Below are 24,891 nucleotides of genomic sequence, written 5' to 3' on the forward strand. Positions count from 1 at the left end.
TACCGATTCACATAACTCTGCCAATACACCATTACATGGTAGCTGTAAGTTTAGAAACAAGTTTAGTAACTAGTTATGTGGTCATCCGGAACACGTCAAATACGTTCGACGTAAGTTACTAATACGGTCTGCATACGTCCAACTCGTTATCAATAGGCTTTGTATACGCTCAAACTTGAAAAGTCCATCAAAAGTTCAGCGGATGCCAACGTTTAAGAGAAATTGTCATACGTCGGCATACGCTGACTAAAACGTCAAGGTGTGACAGGGCCGTAAGTTAAGATCACGCCTAAATACGCCGATAAACGTCTTTGTATTATGCTTTGGACCTATGTCGAAATTATTTGACGTGTTCCGCACTACCACTTTTGATGAAATTAAGTAATGGCAGCGTTTTTGGGAAATCGGTATACACAAATTGGGTTCGAAGGAGAATACAGTGATGCCAAGTGCAGTTATTATTTCAAACGTCGAGGTACCATGCAATACGCTGCCTCGCCGCGCGCTATGCAGTAGTTAGACTATTCGTAGATATCGTATCTTTTTACACGAGGAGAAATCCTCACAATGTAGACAAGTTGAGGAATCTTTCTTGGATTATAAAATGAGCGAAGTGATACGGACAGGAGCTCAATGTATAGGGTGTTGGTTTTATCTCAAACAATCACTGTGTTGCACCATCTCTTGTTGATATAGAGGCATACGCGCCTCATCCTGTCTCTTCCCTGTAATTTTGTAATCTCTGTCAAGTCGAATCCGAGATCCAAAGCGGCTGAGATCACTACTCTGGGTTGTATTGTCTAACCATGTCTCAGTGAAGGATACCACAGTCTCTGTGTTTACGCATGTGATTAAACGAGCTCATCCATTTGGGGGCATAGGGAACGGCAATGGACAATACCATTGTTGGGAGAAAGATTCTACCGGTCTGATTAAATTTCTTTCCCCTCACCACCCATATTTCCTCTTTTTCTCCTTTTAAAGTTGTTTATAATTGTCTGACAGTTGTTTGGGTGTCATTGGTTGAAGATCAAACGAGCCAACGGCACCCTGCCGTAAGCTAAGTAGGTACTCAAGTGTGTAGCGGTAGCCACTTTGTTGTGTGGAGCGATTATTTAGCTCAACACAACATAACACTTACGATCAATACGGCCAGGTACATAATTTAACACACGCATACTCATTCCAGCGAAACACAAATTGACTAAAACGTGGTTAATGTGGAAAGTAGCGATAAACAACTTCCACAAACACATGGATAACGTGAATAAATAGGAGCTGACAAAAAACTGGTGGTCACCGGTAGAGTAGCGCCTGCTATGGCTGCATGTTTTTTATCGTTTGTTTTATGTATCCTATTAAATTACAGATGAAGATTACCATAGCAACAGTGACCGTTTTTCTTGGTATTTTGCAAGTTCCGTTCATGGTGGCTAAAACAGCAGTTTCACCTGATCCGGAGACGACGTGTAATTCCTGCTGCCGGGGCCCAGCCGGTATACCGGGAATTCCCGGGTCAAATGGGAACCATGGTCAAGGGCTTGTAGGGTCCCCTGGTGAGGTAGGTCAACCCGGGGCTAAAGGAGACATGGGGTCAGATGGACTAGTTGGTGAGCCAGGCGCTAAAGGGGATACTGGACTTAAGGGAGATCAAGGAGTCGGTCAACCAGGGAAACAAGGACCTCTAGGTCTGTCTGGGATGAATGGTCTGAATGGGGAGAGAAGTGAACCTGGACCAGCTGGACAGACCGGCGAAGCAGGTGAGCCCGGGGGAAATGGAGACATCGGGTCAGATGGACTGGTTGGTGCGCCAGGCGCTAAAGGGGATCATGGACTGAAGGGAGAGCAAGGAGTCGGTCAACAGGGCAGAAAGGGACCTCGAGGTCTGTCTGGGATGAATGGTCTGAAGGGGGAGAGAGGTGAACCTGGACCAGCTGGACAGACCGGCGAAGCAGGTGAGCCCGGGGGAAATGGAGACATCGGGTCAGATGGACTGGTTGGTGCGCCAGGCGCTAAAGGGGATCATGGACTGAAGGGAGAGCAAGGAGTCGGTCAACAGGGCAGAAAGGGACTTCGAGGTCTGTCTGGGATGAATGGTCTGAAGGGGGAGAGAGGTGAACCTGGACCAGCTGGACACACTGGTGAAGCAGGTGAATGTAGTTCGCGACGGTCCGCCTTCACTGCAGTGAAGAATACCGCCTTCATCTCTCCATCCTTATTGGATACTCTGCCCTTTGAAGAGTTACTGTTTTCAGAGGAAGGGACTGATTTTAACTTGAATAGCGGCACGTTTACGTGTAATGTGCCTGGGGTATACGTATTGATGTTCTCAGTCTTAAAATTTTCAAGTAGATCTGACCTATTTGTCAATCTGATGAAGAACGGTAACCTCATTGTTGCAGGGGGTGTACACGCTGCAGGTTTATACCATCATCTGAGCAACAGTGCAGTGATTCCCCTGCACCGTGGAGATCAAGTTCACTTAGCTGTAAACGGTCCAGTATATGGTGACTCTCCTTTCACGTCTTTTACTGGATTCCTGCTGTACGAAATCTAAATCTAACATACAAACACACGGAAACGTTTAAATGTTTTAGACAACGATTTAAATAAACTAATATGCAACTATATAGTTTTTACAAATAGAATAATAATGAGTTAATCGTGGAAGATCGAACATGTGTTTAGATGAATCGAATAAAATTACTTTATTATTAATTGTTTTATTATTTGCAGGACAATAATTATGGAAAAGACGTTTTATTTGAACACTTGATTTTGCAAACGTGTATTGTGACAAGAACTTTCAACGTGTTTTTGTCACGTAAACAGTGCTATAAATATCAGTTCATCCCTTTTTTGAGTTTATTACATTTTCTGTAAAGTTTGAAATTTCTGCAGTCTGTAATTCCGTCCGAGGGTGCAATGATGAGTCCTTGAAACCATGATGAGTCCATAAAATGCAAAATGAAACTACGCAAGAAAAACTGACAGTTTATTAAACAGTCAATACAAAACTTCAGATTTCTTGATACAGACTAAGACTTATAATTCATTATGGCCTCCGATTGTGCCGGCAATTTTATTTCAAACATTTTAAATTGGTTGAAAAAGCTGTACCCTGTTAAGGCAACAAAATACAAATAATTCACCTAACAACTGGCTGGTCTTCTGTTGATATATTCGTTAATGTACAATACTTATGATATTAAACTAACGACAACCTGTGATCAAAAAGAACTTGCGTTGTAAAGTTACCAGAAAACATTTATTTTGTGTCGCTTTTGGAACACGTTTCGATATGGAGAAATATTTAATTTTTCGTCGTGGTTTGAGCGTTTCTTTAGTTTCACATGAGAAATCACTTTTGTTTAATGCAGATGAAACAGGGTATTCGTTTTGAATCACTTTCGTATAAAACGTTTGATGATGTCACGACTAACATGTCAAAGAGGGGAAAATATATTACACTTACAGCGATTCGTTAAACCGTCACATCGGCATGAAACCAATACACCATCTTAGTGTGAAATTGGATAATATAAATTTCCTCACTTCGACCGTGACTTAATTATTCGGAATATCAGCTGATTACACAATGTCGCATTTTACCTTACACAGAAAGGTTTCGTTGACAGTAATATTGTGACACACTTTGTGATTTTTGTTAGAACTATATTTGCATGGTATAGCCTGTTGGGGGTAAAAAATATTCTTATAAAATAGCACTATATGTAAGCTTTAATATGATGCATAATGTTAACATGTTTCCAAGAAGTAAACCAGACATTTTAATAAATAACCTGAGCACATGCAAATTTATTAAAAATGGGGTCGAGTTTAAAGGGTTAAAGTCACCTGGAAATAGAATTTATTTTTCTTCAAACATTAGAGTATATGTTAATGAACAATAACATAATTTGTTGAGTTATTGTTTGTAACGATTTACATGTTAAAAAAACAGTGAAGTTGTTTGGGGTGACTCCGCCTACCCCTTTTGTGACGTCAATCGAGGCAGACCTAGCCTCGATCGTACATTGAACACACGTACGTGCAATTACATGCAAGTTCTAGTTTTTACGTTTCGAAAAAAAGGTTTATTTCTTGCATTTTTTCGGCAATGTCGACCACGTGTATTGCTGCTGGAAGCAGCAAAATAACTAAAAATGGGGTCAGTTTGCAAAGTGGTTCGGTCCGACGTCTTTTCCAGCGCTGTGCAGCGAACACTTTGAGCCGTCCTGCTTCAAATATCGCGCCTCGATTGAAGTCACGAACAGCGCCCTCTCGGGTCGGGACTACTTTTAAATTTGTTAATTATGGAAACTAAATTTATAGAACCTTAGTTAAATGTTTATTCATTTTCTACTCATCCAAACACATATTTTAGTGAGTGACAAAAGCTTTATTTTGACAAAATACCACACCCAGGTGACTTTAAACACACTGGTATTTAGCAATAACGCTCTGAAAACAACAGTTTTGTGATCAAATTGTAGTCTTATTTGTATCCTTTTGCGCGAAAACATCACTTTACTTGTAATTCGTTTTTAACAAAAATGTATACACTGGCTTGTTTCAAACGGGAGTAACTTAGCAACGCGATACACCCAAAGCTTGGACATTAAACCAAATAACTGCTGCTGGTGTGTTCTTTCCAGCCCCTGCATTTGAATCAAATCTTCAAATTGTCAACATCTGATTCATTTCACAATTAAACAATTATTACGTTAAAGGTCGTCAAAAACACAGTGTTAATGTTTGCATTAACGCTAGAATACAAAGCATTAGTATATTACTAGATACTTGTATTTCTACAAAGCATGTTTTTGTTCAATTTAACTATAATCCATTTAGTGTACTAGAAGTTAAGATATATTGCATAGTTTTATAAATAGTCAGGTGTCACTTGAATGTTTTAAATACATTGACGGAATGAAGATTAACGCTGTATCAATTGATTGTTTGGGTTTTTGTGTTTCGAGTGTTTAATTGATATTGAACTAAAATTATTGGTAAATACAATTTGCAAGCTGAAATAATTTTCCTGTTTAACTCATTTTTGTCAAAACCTACAACACCTCAGCAAATAAAATTCAAGGGAAACTTTTCACCGTTTTACCTTCAAACAGTGCAAGTTTACCTAAATCAGTGAACATTGATTTTGCGTCCTTCTACAAAAAGTACCCATACCCTAAAATTTGTCAGTGGGAAGTGAACAGGGAATGGGTTTGTAGGCCCCGTTGTCGGAAGAACAAAACTCGGGCTTATTTGACTGGCGACAGAACATGTTGTTTTCTTTTTGCTTCAAAATAACTGCAAACAAACGAAGTGACCTGGCCCCGCTTGCCTTCCCCAGGCTGGTAGGGGCCGCGGTTAGCGAAGAGCACGAGTGCTATTGATTTTTCCTCGGAGATTCTGATCGGGGAACTTAACAAGGGTGCTTTCAGAAGAAACGACAATGGTCACCGCTCACTGTAAGAAGAGGAAACTCCAAGGGACATAAATCTCCTGCCACTATACAAGGGCCACGCGCAAATTTCAGGACTAGGCGCCCGGATGGGTTGCCGGCGTCCCACGGAAATCAGTGCTGCCGACGATTCTTTCCCCTGTTTGAAAAACTAACACGGGCTGAGTTAGGGTGATTTAACAGAGGGCGCTATCACAAGTAGTTTGAAACAAGTTTGCCGTATAAGGGGGGAGGGAATTTTGGGAGAACACAATCTCCTGACACACCTGCCCAAAATGGGGACAGAATCTCAGGACACAGATTTCCATGAAACACCGGCCCAAGGCGGAATCCTGCGTTACGTGTTAAACAAGAGTCCTTAATCAAAATCAATTCAATCTCATCAACAATTGTTAATTAATAGTAAATAAATTCAAATCGCAATGTGTTCACTTGAATGTTTTTGCTCCATTGAACATTCTTGTTTCCAAAAAAACATTTGTGCGTTTCAGTGGTAGTAGACTCTGAGAAAACAAAGGATACATTAGGACACTTTGAGGCACTAGTGAGTCTTTCCACTTGGTATATCTCAACAAACCCGTGAACAATTGATCTCAATTGGTCGTCGAAGTTGCGAGAGAATAATGGTGAAAATACCCCTTGTCGCACTAGTTGTGTGCTTTCAAATGCTTTGAATTCGAGACCTCAACAATTCGAGAAATTGCTTTTTCTCAAAAACTAGGTTCCTCATAGAGAGCCGTTACTTACAATGTTTTATATTATTGCTCATTACCAAGTAAGGTTTTTATGCTAACAATTATTTTGAGTAATTACCAATGGTGTCCATTGCCTTTAATGTCGCTCTGTTGGTGTCACAATCTACTAAATACATTGTCACTTCCTCGTAGTTTTGCGTTTGTTTGTTTTAACATGAGAGAGCATTTTTTTGTAAATGCAGATGAAACGTTGGGTTTCATTTTGAACCACCTTTGTATAAAACATGTGATGATGTCACAATATTATGTCAAAGAGGGGATGTACATTTCGGTACAGCGATTGATTTAACCGTCAAAATGAAAATGAAACCAATCTTGCTATAAAAAGGTATACAAACAAAATTAATACACCATCTTAGTGTTCAATTCAATTTAATTCAATATTTGTTTATTTTTATATAAAAATACAAGACCAAAAAAAAGGTCATAGACTAATTGCATTTAGTTAACAATAAAACTACATCAAGAACATATGTACAAGTTTACATGATAGAACAATAGTATTAAAATTATTACTTGAGTTAAACAGACAAACAGGAATTGGGAAAACAGCAATAGACATAAGGGGGGATTTGTGGACACAACATAAAAACAAAACAAGGGAGTTTAAAACAAAGGAGATTTGGACACAACATGAGCACAAAGGAAATGAAACGGAACTGTTATCATAAACTGATTGAGTTAAGCATCTGGAGAATTGAGTGGACTGGCGAGTTTTTATCTGAAGGTGTTCCAATTGCCTGGTGTTTCTTAAAGTATGCTCTGAAAAATAATTAGATTTACGTTCTGGGGGGGAGGAGGTGGCGATGATTATCAGAAGTGAGCAGAGATTTGGCAAATTTAAGAACTAGGTGTTTACGCCTTTCATTCAATGATTCAAGTCTAAAAAAAAATTCAAGTGATCAAGATAAGACAAAATATTCGGAACTATAGTGTGAACTTGGAAAATATAATTTTCACTTTTGGAGTACGAGCTAGTTACACAATATTGCATTTTATATTGATCTCCCTTACTACAGAAAAGTGCCGTTGGCAGTAAAATTAAAGACAGTGGACACTATCGGTAACTTTCAAAGACTAGTCTTCTCACTTGGTGAATCTCAACATACAAAATGCATAAAATAACAAACCTGTGAAAATTTGAGCTCCATCGGTCGTCGAAGTTGCGAGATAATAATGAAAGAAAAAACACCCTTGTCACTCGAAGTTGTGTGCTTTCAGATGCTTGATTTCGAGACCTCAAATTTTAAACTTGAGGTCTCGATATCAAATTCGTTGAAATTACTTCTTTCTCGACAACTACGTCACTTCAGAGGGAGCCGTTTCTCACAATGTCTTATACTATTGACCTCTCCCCATTACTCGTTCCGAATTGAGGTTTTATGCTAATAATTATTTTGAGTAATTACCAATAGTGTCCACTGCCTTTAAACGTTTAACGTTACAGGTCGTCAAAAACACATTATTGATGTTTTAATTAACACTATAATGCATAAAATATTAATTGATACATATATTTCTACAAAAGATTTTTATATAAATAAACGAGTATCCATTGTATGAGAAGTTAAAGCCATTGGACCCTTTTGGTAAACAGTGTTGTCCAAGGCCCACAACTTCTATATCAAATAACAAACCTGTGAAAATTAAGGCTCAATCGGTCATCGGAGTCGGGAGAAAACAACGGAAAAACCCACCCTTGTTTCCGCGCGTTTCGCCGTGTCATGACATGTGTTTAAAACAAATCCGTAATTCTCGTTAACGAGAATTTATATTGTTTTGCTGTTTTCTCAAAAAGTAAAGCATTTCATGAAATAATATTTCAAGAGAAGTCTTTCACCATTGCCTTCTGTAAACCCTGTAAGTTATTTGTAAATCTGTGAACTTTTTTGTTTGTGAACCGAAAGGGTCCAATGGCTTTAAGATCGATGTCATAGTTTTATAAATAGTCAGGTGCCACTTCAATGTTTTAAATACATTGAAGAAATGAACATTGACGTCGTATCAGTTGATTGTTTTGGTTTTTGTGTTTTGAGTATTTACTGGATATTAAACTACAGTTTTTGGTAAATACAATTTACAATCTGAAATAATTTTCCTGACACTGTTTTAACTCATTTTGTCGAAAGCTACAGCACCTCTGCAAGTAATAATGTTAGGGAAACTTTCTACCGTTATTTCTTCGGACAGTGCAAGTTTATTGTGAATCAGTGAACAGTGTGTTTGTGTCCTTCAAAAAAAGTATCCGAACCCTTAAATTTGAAATCATCAGACTCAAGTTGTTATGTCAAATAGTTCAGAGCACGTTTTTTGAAATGACACAATGGTATAATAATAATTGCTATACAACAGCTCGCCCCGCACAGTTAAGTATTGTTAAGCATTATTTTCTTAAAGTCATGAATTAGATAAGTTGTACGAGCTCATCATACCTTCCCTGTGATGCTAGATGAGAACAATGGGGTCGAGCGAATCGGTCCAAGTGCCTCATTCAAAAGCAAATGGATTGACTGACTTTACGCACTTTCGAATTGGACATAAACCCTGAACAATTAAACCCTTGTCACCTCTACATGTACACAACCAACAACATTTGGGTGCGTTCGTTTGGCTTCCCTGGGTCGATCCCGGTCTACCCACGGTACGTTCGAATCGCCATTCCTTGGGCTCACCCGGGTCAGCCCCCAGTGCCCTGCTTGTGGAGTGTGCTCGTTCTATTAGCTCTCGTCAGGGGATCACCCGAGTGAGCACCGCGGCTAGACCCAGGGCAGCCAGTCGAACGTACCCTATGTAGCCTGAATACCTGCATCACACTTCGAGGTTCACACGTGAAAAACACCATAGACCGGCCTCCAAACTGGCGTGTTTTTTCACTTTTTACCTAAAGATACGCGGTCAAATTCTACACCAACATTACATGCAAGTTCATGCACATTGTATGTATAGTATATACACCACGTACGTGGAAACACAACGTGCAGACGGCCGAAACTAGAGTAAGCTTTCTATATCTGTGTTTTGATTGGTCGACCGAGATTACCTCAGGCAAATCAAAACAAGCCCGAAGATGGTAGCATCCACTGCATTTATCCAATTTAAGACGTATTTCCTTATTAGACACCCTGAATCGAGACACCGGCTTGGCCAGCGCCGAGGAACTACGCTAATGCTTGCTGGATCGGAACATCTGGAGAGAAACCACTGGGCATGCTCGGGCATGCTCGAGCTTCCACATGGCGCTCGACTTGATGCTGATGTATCCAATGGAATCACTGGATCTGAATAGCAGGTACCTGTCTTTAAAGACAGGGTCCCAGACGTCAATCTTAGGCTGCGTTTGTTTAGCTTCACTGGGTCGACCTCGACCCCATGTACGTTCGAATAGCTTTCATTCCAGGGGTTCACCCGTTCAGTTTGAACGGCGCGTTCACGTGTAATGTGCCTGCTTGGGGTATACGTATTGATGTTTTCAGTCTTAAAACACCAAGTGGGCCTTACCTATACCGTGTGTCTCAAAAAAATTATACACTTTTGAAATGGCTGCCGAATGAAAAGTATGTGATTCTGGGGGAAAAGGTTTAGGTGTATGGATAGCTTATGGTCTCAACTTTCACATGACACCATAAAGTCCGAAAATAATTCATGGCTGGGTGAGCAATGTTCACGTTTGTGAAGGGTTGAAAATAAGGCTGCGCAGGAATTAGCCTTCCCTTTGTGAGAGAAGTCCTTTTTAGCTTACACAATTCAATCAAAGATTTCAGCTACTTCAGGTTAATGGGTAACCTGAAGAATAAGTAGCCAACATCTTTGACATTCCTGTTTTCAAAAAACGTACCATTGAACAATCTTTGTACATAATCCCCATCTGATTATTAAGAAAACCAATGAAATGTTCAACTCATCTTACAATAACTGAAATGCGGAATGAAGGTTTTTATTCAAAGTCACAGAATGATGTTAAAAAACAAACACAGTTTGTAACATGGAAATTGCTACATGTACTATCACACCATCGCGACTCACATGAAGACACCACTGAGTCTACCGGGGAAAGTTACAATGCTACAAGAACAAAAATGCATTTCCTGTTCACTTATGAACATAAAATAAATGGTTTAACAAACCATAAACTTCACTCAGCAAACCAAAACTGATCGTATTTGAGCATGAATTTATTACATCACCCTCAATTTTGTAAGCTCTCAAATTGGAAGGCTAATTCCTGCGCAGTCTTATTTTAAACACTTCACAAAAGTGAGCAGTGCTCACCCAGCCATGAATTATTTTACGAATCTTTGGTGTCATATGAAAGTTGAGACCATAAGCTATCCATAAACAAAAACATTTTTCCCCCAGAATCGTTTGTTTTTTATTCGGCAGCCATTTCAAAAGTGTATAGTTTTTGTTGAGACACCCGGTACGTCCTGCTTAAGAAGAACGGTAACATCATTGTTTCAGGGGGTATACAGGCTGCAGGTACTCATCAAGCGAGCAACAGTGCAGTGATTCCCCTGCACTATGGAGATCAAGTTCACTTAGCTGTAGACGGTCAAGTATATAGTAACTCTCACCATTACAGTCTTTTACAGGAGTCCTGTTGTACCAAATCTAAATCAAGCATAACACGCACGGAAACGTTTTAATGTCTTAGACAACGTTTAATGTGTTTCAAAATAGAATAAACAATAGTTAGTTGTGTTTAGATGGGGCAGTTTGTTCAGATGAATATAACAAATCAACAGTTATTTTAATGCATGTATGACAATTAGTTTGATAGCAGACGTTATATTTTAAAGCGTGATTTTCTAAACGTGTTTATTGTGACGAAAACTTTTAAAAACTGTAATGTTACGTTTACATTGCTATAAGTATCAGTTTATCCTTCTTTTTGAGTTGATCACATTTTTGGGAAAATTTAATACGTCTTCTTTCCAAGGTTGGTTTCCAAGGGTGCATTATGAAGTATTTGATGACGACTCTAAATCATTTTGTTTTTCCCCCAAAAAAGTTTTAAAAAATGGATTACAAGAAAATAAATCAGGACAGTTTAACAAACAGTAAAGAAAAACAAAAGCAGGTCACCTTCCGTGATACAGACTTAAAGACTGCAAAGACATAATTCGTGATGGCCGCCTGTTTCGCCGGCCATTTTGAATTCCCACAATGTTAAATTGGTGAATAGAGCTGTACCCTGTTTAAGCAACAAAAACAAAATAAAAACTGGTATTTCTGTTGATATATTGGTGTATGAACAATACTTATTATGTTAAACTTTTGATAACTTGTGATCAAAAGGATACAGCGTTGTCAAGTAACCGGAAGACATTTCTTTTGTGCCGTATTTTTCCCGAACACGTCTCGATATGGTGAAGTGTACAATTCTTCCTCGTAGTTTTGCGTTTGTTTGTTTTTACAGGAGAGAGCTTTTTTTTAATGCAGATGAAACATTGGGTATTCGTTTTGAACTACCTCTGTATAAAACATTTGATGCTGCCGAATAACATGTCAAAGAGTGGAAGGTACATTTCTCTACAGCGACATGGTTTACCTGTCAAAACGGCATGAAACCAATCTTGCTGTAAGAAGGTTACCAACAAAAATACACCATTTTATTGTAAACTTGGACAATATAATTTTCCTCTTTGATTGTGACTTAATCTTTCGGAATACGAGCTGTTTAGTATACATACACCACACACGTGGACACATAGCATGCGGGTGGCCGAGAGTAAGCTTTCCATATCTGTGTTTTGATTGGTCGACTGAGGTTACCTCAGACAAATCAAACCAAGCCAAGATACGGTAGCATTCACTGCATTTATCAAACTTAAGACGTCTCTCCTTCGTAGACACCCTTAATCGAGACACCGGCTTGGCCAGCGCTGAGGAACTACGCTCCTGCATGCTGGATCGGAACATCTAGAGAGAAATCACTGGGCAGGCTCGAGCTCCCACATGGCGCTCGACTTGATGTTGATTTATCCAATGATAGCATTGTATCCAATTGTATCTGAATAGCAGGTACCTGTCTTTATCTTTGCGGATAAAGACATGGTCCCAGTCTGCAATCTATGGGGAGTTCGTTTAGCTTCCCTGGGTCGACCCCGGTCTGCCCCCGTTACGTTCTAATAGCTTTAACGTCATTCCAGGGGTTCACCCGGGTCAGCCCCCAGTGCCCTGCTTGTGGAGTGGGTCACTTGGGGTGACCCGAGGTGCATGCCGTCACCACGAGAGGGCGAGTGTGATCGTTCGATTAGCTCTTGTCAGAGGCTCACCCGAGTGAGCACCGCGGGGTCGACTAATGGAAGCTTATCGAACGCACCCTATGTATACGGCAAACTGTAAGAAAATACACATAGAGGGCCACAGCGCCCTGTGTTGTAATGAAAATATATTTACAAAGCGCCCTCTATGTATAATTTATCAAAAATGTGTAATGTGAGGTGTGTGCAGATCCGGACATTGGTTGTGTGTGTGCTCAATTACAAAGCGCCCTCTTTTGCTGCAATTTACTACAAACGTACAGTGTACGGTGTTGTAACTCAGACTACAATCCGGGCCATTGCCCCCCCCCCCCCGCCCCCTTTCAATGATGGTTCTTACTGCCAGTATTCTGCGTCACACTCAACATTGAGAGGGGTGGGGGGCGAAGGCAGGGGAGACAATGTTTATTGTCAGTAGGAAGTAGACAGGGAATGGTTTCATAAAACTGCAAACAAACGAAATGACCTGGCCCCTCCTGTCTTCCCCAGACTGGTAGGGGCCGCAGTTAACGAAGAGCCGGAGTGTCATTGATTTTCTCGGAGACTCTGATAGTAATATGGTCTAAAGCAGATTGAATCAAAAGAGGGTGCTTTCAGAATTAAGAAACGACTATGGTCACCGCTCACTGTAAGAGGAGGAAACCCGCTCCAAGGGACAGAAATCTCCTGCCACTACAAGTACCACGCGCAATTCTCCAGGACTAGGCGCCCGGATGGGTTGCCGGGGTCTCAGTGAAATCAGTGCTACTGGAGATTCTTTCCCATGTTTGGGAATAACATGGGCTGAGTCAGGGTGATTTAACAGAGGGCGCTACCACAAGTAGTTTGTAACAAGTTTGCCGTATAGGGGGGGGGGGGGATTTTGGGAGGACATAATCTCCTGACACACACCTGCCCAAAATGGGGACAGAATCTCCGGGGACAGATTTCCATGAAACATCGGCCCAAGGCGGAATCCTGCCTTACGTGTTAAACAAGAGTCCTTTAATAATCAAAATGACTTCAGTCTCATCAACAAATTGTAAATAGTAAATCATTTCAAATCGCAATGTGTTCATATGATTGTTTCTGCTCCATTGAACATTATTGTTTCCTTAAAAGCATTGTGCGAGTGAGTTGTAGTAGACTCTGAAAAAAGGGATACAATAGGAAACCAGTTTAAAATTACCCTTGAGTTCATGAGCTCAATTACGGTCGTCGAAGTTGCAAGAGAATACTTGGAAAAACACCCCTTGTCGCACAAGTTGTGTGCTTTCAGATGCCTTGAGATTAAGACCTTAACAATTCGAAAAACTACTTCTTCTCAAAACCTAGGTTTATTCAGAGAAAGCCGTTTAACTAACATTGTTTATCTTATTAATATCTCTCCAATGCTCATACCCAAGTTAGTTTTTATGCTAACAATTATTTTGAGTAATTACCATTGGTGTCCAGTGCCTTTAACGTTGCTCTGTTGGTGGCGCATTCAACTAAATACATTGTCATTGCATTTCGATTTCGGAAAAAAAACACTGAGTTAGTGTTCGTAACCATACGTGAAAAGAGTGGTTAACCAAGCACGAAAGAGAACCATCTGAACAGTTTATATATTGCGTACACAGTTTTTCTTTGATAATAAACTTGCACTTTAATTCACAATCATCAGGGAAATACATCAATTGAGCGGAAATAGAAGAAAAACGGCCAGGAACTTCAGGAAGCAATCACGCAGTGCAACCCAGTAGGGCGGATATACATGTAAAAACAACATACCATTAAAGTATGCACGAATTGAGCCCCATTGGTAACATACAGCTTCATTCAAACCGGTGATAGAGTAAGTCACTGTTTTCAATCAGTGACTTTAACACATACACAATGTAGTGTAGAGTTCAAACCAGTGCTAGAGTAAGTCACTGCTTTCAATCAGTGACTTTAACACATACACAATGTAGTGTAGAGTTTGGTATCTATTTATACACAGTCTCATTCAAACCAATGCTAGAGTAAGTCACTGTCATAAATCAGTGACTTTAACACGGTATTGATCCACAATTGCAACATACAGCCTCGTCCAAACCAATGGTAGAGTAAGTCACTGCTGTCAATCAGTGACTTTAACACGTATCTATGATTGGCTGCTCATCGATTGTCAATCAAAACCCAGAAGTAGACTGATGAGCACTTCAAGGAAAACGCGGCAGTATTTAAACGCGCTGCACCAGCAGCAGTGTTCATAACAACTTTGCATCATAAGAGTGGAACTGAGAAGGTTTGGACTACAAGAACACATCATCAAGGTAAGTGTTCCTCATTCTACTGCCGGACTCAAGCTTTGGCTTCTAGATGCAAGTAGTGGGTTTAAGGTTAGCCTATTGCAATGTGCTGGCAGTTTTTGCTCCAAAAGGGACACCACTCGATACAGCTGATATTATCATGCAGTGGTTAGGTCTCTTCTCTCCTAAAGCTCTGCTATCTTAGTGAACTGTGGTGGTACTGTGATTGTACACAAAAATGTGCACCCAGTTCAGCTCCCTTTGAAACCATGCCGTAATTTCCTAAAGTTTTTTTTTCGCGCTACTTGCAGAAGTCTCCAAGAATGTTTTGTGCAAAACTGTTGTTATATTTTTTTCCGCCATTGTCAATACTTTGACCGCGCGCGACGTTCTGCTCGTTTACAACATTGTGTAAAGAATGGTAACAACAAATGATGAGATTGCATTGTTGATTTTACATTGCATTATTTTATAAAAAAATGTTGTTGTTTTTTTGTTGTTTTTTTTATTATGGGCGGGGGATATTTCAGACTGAACATTGTACAATATGAGTACCCTATAAGGTGTTGATTGTCTTGTTACAGCAAGGGGCAACCGAAGCAAGGCGGGTGTGCCGTTTGTTCCAAATGTTTACAAAACTCTTTAACCGCCACTATTTTTTGCGACAGTTGTTCTGTATTACCAGGGTAATTGTCTTGTTTTGAGGCATTCTGTTGCACATCTTGCAAGAATGTTACAACATAATTGGCAAAATTGACACAATTCAAACGTTAACAAACAATGACAAACAGATAAACTAAATTGATGGTGCGCATCAGCAAGACACACCGTACAAAACAAGTGTTTGTGTTCTGTAACAACTTTCGAACGCATCTAAGGGTTTAGGTTAAACACGTAACACTGTATAGGGCCCATGAGTTGTGTTGTAAAACATTGGGTTTCGCCCATTTTCTACATCAAACTTAATCACTGGTGCGATCAGCAATCGTTGTTGTGCTTAAACGCTTCTTTAACACATTCTTAACATAAAGTAAACGGCTGATGCGTCAAACTAAACGCATCATAGTAAAAACAAAACGCTTGACGCGTTTAGTTTGACGCATCAGCCGTTTATAAATGGGCAGAAACCATTGCTTTCAACACAACTCATTGGCCCCATACACTGTTACGTGTTAACCCTATACACTCTTCGACGCGTTCGAAACCTGTTACAGAACCTAAAAACTTGTTTTTGTTTACAGTGCAGTTGTTGTGCGTTTTACAAATGTCTTCACCCTTTAGGAAATGTGATTGTATGTCTTTGTACCATTTTTTTTTTTATTTTTTATGAACAGTTTTGTGATTGAGTCGGTCAGCTAATTAATCGCCTGCAATTTGTTAGAAGCACCGTTATTGCCATGATGTATAGCTTTTTAAGCGAACAATCTCTGTTCATACCTCCTGCAAATGCGAATGCGAATATTTACAAATTTTGACGTCACAAAATCGCAACGTGTAATTCGCATCAGTTGAAATGTGTTCAATCCCTGCAAAAACAGCGATGTGGCTTAAACATTCGTATCCCATTCGCGTTCGCAGGAAGTACGAACAGGTCTATATAATGCCGATAATTTATTGCATGCATAGCTGCGCTGAAATCATCACTTGTGAAAACAAGGTCATCTCAAAACTAAAGTCTTGTCAACGAATTATTCAAAAGTATTATATCGACAACAGTGTCCCAGTTTTTGGGGGTCGAACAAGTCATCGGCCTGGTGCTAACTGGCCCACACTATGACAAATAAGGGTTACAGCAAGCAAAGTCGAGCTGCGTATTGCAATTTTGAGTTTGCCGCCAATCAACGTGTTTTGCCGTCAATTGTCGATGACGAACCCGCTAGCGACCGAAGACGGTCGACATTATCAGTCGTGTCCGTCGGCAAAGTTGTGAAAAAAAAAAAATCATTGTGATTGCGTTCAGATTTCGTTGGAGAACGTAACCCTCATTTCCTTGACGCAGATGGCCGCAATTATCAGTCGCATGACATTTCCATGCCGTGCGATTCCGCCTATTGAGTATTGACCCAATTCACCTGACGTCATCATCAAAATAATCTTGGAGGGGCCCTTTTGGTGGTCAATGTCAACGTGTGTTGTTCAGAGAAGTGCGTTATTTAGGCGACTCTGCGTTTACACGTAAATCTATTGGCCACCAACATGGTGAGCGTGGCATCAGTCGCCGCGTGTGACGCGCGTGCAAGGGGTCAACTGTCGTTTTGAGGTCGTCACAATTTCGTTGGTAGTCGTTGTCTGATGATTGGATGACCAGAATATTGTGAAGAGTGGGAACGCCAAACTCGACTGTTATACAACCCACACACAGACGGTTTGATGTCGGCAAACGAGTCACGTCATCGTCGCCACAACCCACCTTCATCAGCCGCCGTTCCTTGCCGCCACCCAATCCGCTGCCAGCCGTGTGACCCTTTTCCTGTTGTCGCTGAAGGTCGTTCCCTCCCCGTCAGCTAATTATGATTTTTCCCTTTGGGCTTTTTGCCTTTACTTTGCCGCCAACGTCTTGGGATTTTCACGGTCGCCACTTTCCGTTTGGCTTTTGCCCCGCTACTATGTAAGCCAGCCTTATTAAAGGTTGGCTTACACAGTAGGGACGGACGCGACTAATTTTGCAGCCGTCTGCGGTCTCTAGCGGATTCGTCAGCGACAATTGACGACAACACACGATGAATGGCGGCAAACTCGCAGTTGCGATTCGCAGCTAAACATAGCATGCCGTACCCTCTTATCGTCATAGTGTGAGCCAGCCTTAACAAAGGAGCAAATATAAAAACAATTGTGGTTTGTTTTGAATTACTCTGTACTCTCAGTAAAATGTTTTCTAGTTCTATTTTGTGCGAAACATTAGTAAAAAAAAACTATTTTAAACATTGCTGGCAAAAAGGTAAATCGTGAACAATATGGATGTGGAAACAATATGGGTCCAAGGTTCACATTCCACTTTTGACAAAGTTTGTTTTTAAAGTCAGTTTTTTTTGTCTGAGTGGCTCCAAGTGACACCACATGATCGCCGAGTAACGTATTAGGTATCATATTTATGGATCGAAACTGTGATGTCTCAAATTGGTCTTTCAAAAGTAACAACATTTAATTCATTTATAAAGTCAACCTCCATGGTTCTTGGGTTGCTCTAGTCAACGTCAGTCTCCTGATGATGACTAGAGCAACCCAAGAACTGACTCCGCGGTAGTACAGTTAATTACGATGCTATACGCTAAAATAATAGTCCCAGCCTATTTCTATTTCATCCGCCCAGGTAATAGTTAATAAGCAGTACAGTTTTTTTAAGAACTGGGAAGTCTCCCGAGCACCCGAACAATCTACTCCGCGGTAGTAGCATTAAGCAAGACAGTTATCTAAGAACAAACTCTACCTGCCAAATAGATACACTTTATATCAATAAACTCAAAACACTTCCTCTCAATCTTGTCAAATAAAGCTTAGGACTTCAACTCTGACTTCAACTCCGACAAAAATGTGAATAAATTTGGCCCACCGTGAAATAGCCAAAGGTTAAACTGTCCTCCGGTACAAAAATGTCTTGCTCCACTCTTCTTCTAACACTTTATGTAGGCACGTGTCATAGACTCTCCTGCCTTCCTTTTTGTCCGTCTCAGAACTTCCATTAACGCTTCTCACTCCATGAGGGTATAGTCCCTTTAAACTTCTAGGAGAGGGTTAGATTCCCACCTCAACATCATGGCCATCTATAAAATGACTATTAAAACAAATACAATAATGCCTGATGCTCTCCTTTATTTTGATAAATACACATGCACTTCTCAAATCATTTCTTTGTCTGATTTCTTCTTCTCAAAAAAATGGTGAACTACAAATTCAGAGTATTTAAATTACAAAGCTATTCAAATCCAATTCTCCGTTAATACAGCATGAAATACACATTTCCAAGAACAATTTAGTTTCAAGAATTCTGCTCAATTAGAATCATTATTCTCAAAAACAATAAGCAAATTTTCAATTTGCGATTTTCTCCTTGTTTTCAATCTTAAACTGCCGATCTCTGCCACCTCAGTTCTCTGCCAATCAAATGCTTAAAATAACAGCCTGAATAATCTGTTTCTGATTTAGCATTAAAATTGCAGTAAAGCAACATCCTCAAAGGTTATAATTGTAGCGCGACACTGTTGAGATATAGGCACTTCCAAATACCCATTCAAATTCTCTCTATCTTTCTCTCACTCAAACTTTCATGTTCCTTCTTCCATAAGAAACCTATGTGAGACTACTGTCACTCCCTAAAATCTCGCATACCACAACTTCATGGAAAATAGCTCAATCCTTCAATGCACAACAATACATAATTATTCACACAAACCTGTGTGACCAGACAAGTACAAAGGCAAGTGAAGGCACCGACCTCCGCACTTCTATTCATAAACCAAATTGCAAAATTAGCATAATAACAAGAGTTCACAGTCTTTGGGGAGAAAAATACATATTCAATAGTGGATCTACCCCTGTAAACTTAAACATACAAATTCATTAGTATATCTGCTCCTGCAAAACAAACACCATACATTAGAATGGGGGTAATTCTGACAACTAATTAAAGCTAACTTTGTTTGTAAGTCCAGTTCTTTTGAAAAAAAAAGTGATTTCAAAATAAACTTAACAACCACTTCATTTACCGATTTAGCTCTTAAAACTTAGAATTTAATTCGGTTAGTCAAATAATGTACCGTTTTATCAAATCTAATACCTTACAGGCGTAAACATTAAAAAGTTCGGACCAACTGACACATGACCAACCCTCCCAGCTACAAAAACATCATTGCTATAAATGTTGTAATTGTTTGTTTTCCGTATGTCTTTTATTTAACTTACAGATGAAAATTACGATAGCAGTGGCCATTGTTTTGGCTTTTATGCAAGTTCGGTTATTGGTGGCTACAGCTGCAGTTTCACCTGATCCGGGAATGACGTGTAACTCTTGCTGCCAGGGCCCAGCCGGTATACCGGGAATCCCTGGATCTAATGGGAACCATGGTCAAGGACTTGTAGGCCCCAGAGGTGATGCTGGCTCTCCTGGTGAGGTAGGTCAACCCGGGGTTAAAGGAGACAAGGGGTCAGATGGACTGGGTGGTGAGCCAGGCGCTAAAGGTGATCATGGACTGAAGGGAGATCAAGGATTCGGTCTACCAGGGAAACAAGGACCTCAAGGTCTGCCTGGGATGAATGGTCTGAAGGGGGAGAGCGGTGAACCTGGACCAGCTGGACAGACTGGTGAAGCAGGTGAATGTAGTACGCGACGGTCTGCCTTCACTGCAGTGAGGAATACCTACTTCCTCCCTCCATCCGCCTATGATCCTCTGCCCTTTGAAGAGTTATTGTTTTCAGAGGAAGGGACTGATTTCAACTTGAATAACGGCACGTTTACGTGTAATGTGCCTGGGGTATACGTATTGATGTTCTCAGTCCAGAAATCATCAAGTGGGTCTTACCTATATGTCAAGCTGAGGAAGAACGGTAACACCATTGTTACAGGGATTGTAGAGGATACAGGTTATCATCAAGTGAGCAACAGTGCAGTGATTCCCTTGCACTATGGAGATCAAGTTCACTTAGCTGTATACGGTAATGTTTATAGTGACTCTAACCATTTCACGTCTTTTACTGGATTTCTTTTGTACGAAATCTAAATCAAACATAAAAGCAAACGGAAACGTGTTGTAACAACTCTTTAAATAAACTAATATGCAACTATATAGTTTTTTTAAAAATATAACAATAATTAGATGAATCGAATAAAATTTCTTCATTATTAATTGTTTTATTATTTGCAGGACAATAACTATGGAAAAGACGTTTTATTTGAACACTTGATTTTGCAAACGTGTATTGTGACAAAAACTTTCAACGTGTTTTTGTCACGTAAACAGTGCTATAAGTATCAGTTCATCCTTTTTTGAGTTTATCACATTTTCGGGAAAGTTTGAATTTTCTGCAGCCTGTAATTCCGTCCGAGGGTGCAATGATAAGTCCTTGAAACGACTCTACAGCTTTCATTTTTTCATAAAATGCAAAATGAAACTACACAACAAAAAACTTACAGTTTATTAAACAGTACATAAAAACAACTGTAACTTTAGATTTCTTGATACAGACTTAGACTAATATGTCATTGTGGCTGCCGATTGTGCCGGCAATTTTAATTCAAACATGTTAAATTTGTGGAAAAAGCTGTACCCTGTTGATGCAACAAAGAACAAATAATTCACAAAACAACTGGTAACAATATCTTCTGACGATATCTTTGTTAATAACTAATACTTATTTTAGTAAACTAATGATAACTTGTGATCGAAAGGACACAGCTTTGTAAAGTTACCGGAAGACGTTTGTGTCTTCTTTTCCCGAACACGTCTCGATATGGTGAAATATTTAACACTTCCTCGTAGTTTTGCGTTTGTTCGTTTTAACATGAGAGAGCACTTTTTTTAACGCAGATGAAACATTGGGTTTCATTTTGAACCACCTTTTATATAACATGTGATGATATCACAATAATATGTCAAAGAGGGATGTGCATTTCGGTACAGTGATTGCTTTAACCGTCAAATTGAAAATGAAACCAATCTTGCTATAAAAATGTATACCAGCAAAATACACCATCTTAGTGTTCAATTCAATTTAATTCAATATTGGTTTATTTTTATATAAAAATACAAGACCAAAAAAAGGTCATAGACTAATTGCATTTAGTTAACAACAAAACTACATCAAGAACATATGTACAAGTTTACATGATAAAACAATAGTATAACAAATATTACTAGAGTTAAACAGACAAACAGGAATTGGGAAAACAGCAATAGACATGAGGGGGGATTTGTGGACACAAAATATAAACAAAACAAGGGAGTTTAAAACAAAGGAGATTTGGACACAACATGAGCACAAAGGAAATGAAACGGAGCTGTTATCATAAACTGATTGAGTTAAGCATCTGGAGAATTGAGTGGACTGGCGAGTTTTTATCTGAAGGTGTTCCAATTGCCTGGTGTTTCTTAAAGTATGCTCTGAAAAATAATTAGATTTACGTTCTGGGGGGAGGAGGTGGCGATGATTATCAGAAGTGAGCAAAGATTTGGCAAATTTAAGAACTAGGTGTTTACGCCTTTCATTCAATGATTCAAGTCAAAAAAAAATTCAAGTGATCAAGATAAGACAAAATATTCGGAACTATAGTGTGAACTTGGAAAATATAATTTTCCTCACTTTTGGAGTACGAGCTAGTTACACAATATTGCATTTTATATTGATCTCCCTTACTACAGAACAGTGCCGTTGGCAGTAAAATTAAAGACAGTGGACACTATCGGTAACTTTCAAAGACTAGTCTTCTCACTTGGTAAATCTCAACACATAAAATGCATAAAATAACAAACCTGTGAAAATTTGAGCTCCATCGGTCGTCGAAGTTGCGAGATAATAATGAAAGAAAAAACACCCTTGTCACTCGAAGTTGTGTGCTTTCAGATGCTTGATTTCGAGACCTCAAATTTTAAACTTGAGGTCTCGATATCAAATCCGTGGAAATTACTTCTTTCTCGACAACTACGTCACTTCAGAGGGAACCGTTTCTCACAATGTCTTATACTATCGACCTCTCCCCATTACTCGTTCCGAATTGAGGTTTTATGCTAATAATTATTTTGAGTAATTACCAATAGTGTCCACTGCCTATTAAACGTTTAACGTTACAGGTCGTCAAAAACACATTATTGATGTTGAATTAACACTATAATGCATAACATATTAATTGATACATATATTTCTACAAAAGATTTTTATATAAATAAACTAGTATCCATTGTATGAGAAGTTAAGATCGATGTCATAGTTTTAGAAATAGTCAGGTGCCACTTCAATGTTTTAAATACATTGAAGAAATGAACATTGACGTCGTATCAGTTGATTGTTTTGGTTTTTGTGTTTTGAGTATTCACTGGATGATAAACTACAGTTATTGGTAAATACAATTTACAATCTGAAATAATTTTCCTGACACTGTTTTAACTCATTTTGTCGAAAGCTACAGCACCTCTGCAAGTAATAGTTTTAGGGAAACTTTCGACCGTTATTTCTTCAGACAGTGCAAATTTATTGTAAATCAGTGAACAGTGTGTTTGTGTCCTACAAAAAAAGTATCCGAACCCTTAACATTGAAATCATCAGACTCAAGTTGTTATGTCAAATAGTTCAGAGCACGTTTTTTGAAATGACACAATGGTATAATAATAATTGCTATACAACAGCTTGCCCCGCACAGTTAAGTAATGTTAAGCATTATTTTCTTATAGTCATGAATTATATAAGTTTTACAAGCTCATCAGCCCTTCCCAGTGATGCTAGATGAGACCGGTTGGGTCGAGCAAATCGGTCCAAGTGCCTCATTCAAAAGCACATGGATTGACTGACTTACGCACTTTCGAATTGGACATAAACCCTGAACAATTTAACCCTTGTCACCTCTACATGTACACAACCAACAACATTTGGGTGCGTTCGTTTGGCTTCCCTGGGTCGATCCCGGTCTACCCACGGTACGTTCGAATCGCCATTCCTTGGGCTCACCCGGGTCAGCCCCCAGTGCCCTGCTTGTGGAGTGTGCTCGTTCTATTAGCTCTCGTCAGGGGATCACCCGAGTGAGCACCGCGGCTAGACCCAGGGCAGCCAGTCGAACGTACCCTATGTAGCCTGAATACCTGCATCACACTTCGAGGTTCACACGTGAAAAACACCATAGACCGGCCTCCAAACTGGCGTGTTTTTTCACTTTTTACCTAAAGATACGCGGTCAAATTCTACACCAACATTACATGCAAGTTCATGCACATTGTATGTATAGTATATACACCACGTACGTGGAAACACAACGTGCAGACGGCCGAAACTAGAGTAAGCTTTCTATATCTGTGTTTTGATTGGTCGACCGAGATTACCTCAGGCAAATCAAAACAAGCCCGAAGATGGTTGCATCCAATTTAAGACGTCTCTCCTTGGTAGACACCCTGAATCGAGACACCGGCTTGGCCAGCGCCGAGGAACTACGCTAATGCATGCTGGATCGGAACATCTGGAGAGAAACCACTGGGCATGTTCGGGCATGCTCGAGCTTCCACATGGCGCTCGACTTGATGCTGATGTATCCAATGGAATCACTGGATCTGAATAGCAGGTACCTGTCTTTAAAGACAGGGTCCCAGACGTCAATCTTAGGCTGCGTTTGTTTAGCTTCACTGGGTCGACCCCGACCCCATGTACGTTCGAATAGCTTTCATTCCAGGGGTTAACCCGTTCAGTTTGAACGGCGCGTTCACGTGTAATGTGCCTGCTTGGGGTATACGTATTGATGTTTTCAGTCTTAAAACACCAAGTGGGCCTTACCTATACCGTGTGTCTCAAAAAAATTATACACTTTTGAAATGGCTGCCGAATGAAAAGTATGTGATTCTGGGGGAAAAGGTTTAGGTGTATGGATAGCTTATGGTCTCAACTTTCACATGACACCATAAAGTCCGAAAATAATTCATGGCTGGGTGAGCAATGTTCACGTTTGTGAAGGGTTGAAAATAAGGCTGCGCAGGAATTAGCCTTCCCTTTGTGAGAGAAGTCCTTTTTAGCTTACACAATTCAATCAAAGATTTCAGCTACTTCAGGTTAATGGGTAACCTGAAGAATAAGTAGCCAACATCTTTGACATTCCTGTTTTCAAAAAACGTACCATTGAACAATCTTTGTACATAATCCCCATCTGATTATTAAGAAAACCAATGAAATGTTCAACTCATCTTACAATAACTGAAATGCGGGATGAAGGTTTTTATTCAAAGTCACAGAATGATGTTAAAAAACAAACACAGTTTGTAACATGGAAATTGCTACATGTACTATCACACCATCGCGACTCACATGAATACACCACTGAGTCTACCGGGGAAAGTTACAATGCCACAAGAACAAAAATGCATTTCCTGTTCACTTATGAACATAAAATAAATGGTTTAACAAACCATAAACTTCACTCAGCAAACCAAAACTGATCGTATTTGAGCATGAATTTGTTACATCAC

General features: G+C 39.7%; 1 protein-coding gene and 1 pseudogene across 1 annotated transcript; one reads left to right on the top strand and one right to left on the bottom strand.

Annotated features, from left to right (window-relative positions):
* The window catches only part of LOC139950938 (alkaline phosphatase, tissue-nonspecific isozyme-like), a 127,996-nt pseudogene that overhangs the window by 75,593 nt on the left and 27,512 nt on the right, over positions 1-24,891 (bottom strand).
* LOC139950889 (uncharacterized) lies at positions 1,370-20,454 on the top strand. The gene is made up of 2 exons (XM_071949734.1): positions 1,370-1,955; positions 20,048-20,454. Exons 1-2 carry the CDS (start codon positions 1,370-1,372, stop codon positions 20,452-20,454), a joined length of 993 nt encoding a protein of 330 aa, XP_071805835.1.

This window comes from Asterias amurensis, chromosome 18, assembly GCF_032118995.1.
Source record: "Asterias amurensis chromosome 18, ASM3211899v1".
Lineage (NCBI taxonomy): Eukaryota > Metazoa > Echinodermata > Asteroidea > Forcipulatida > Asteriidae > Asterias > Asterias amurensis.

What these genes read in the sequence shown, in the direction of transcription:
- LOC139950889 (XM_071949734.1), top strand. Translation starts at nt 1,370, where the DNA reads ATGAAGATTACCATAGCAACAGTGACCGTTTTTCTTGGTATTTTGCAA. An exon ending in TGGACAGACCGGCGAAGCAG is followed by an intron (nt 1,956 to 20,047) that starts GTGAGCCCGGGG and finishes CTGGTGAAGCAG; the next exon opens with GTGAATGTAGTACGCGACGG.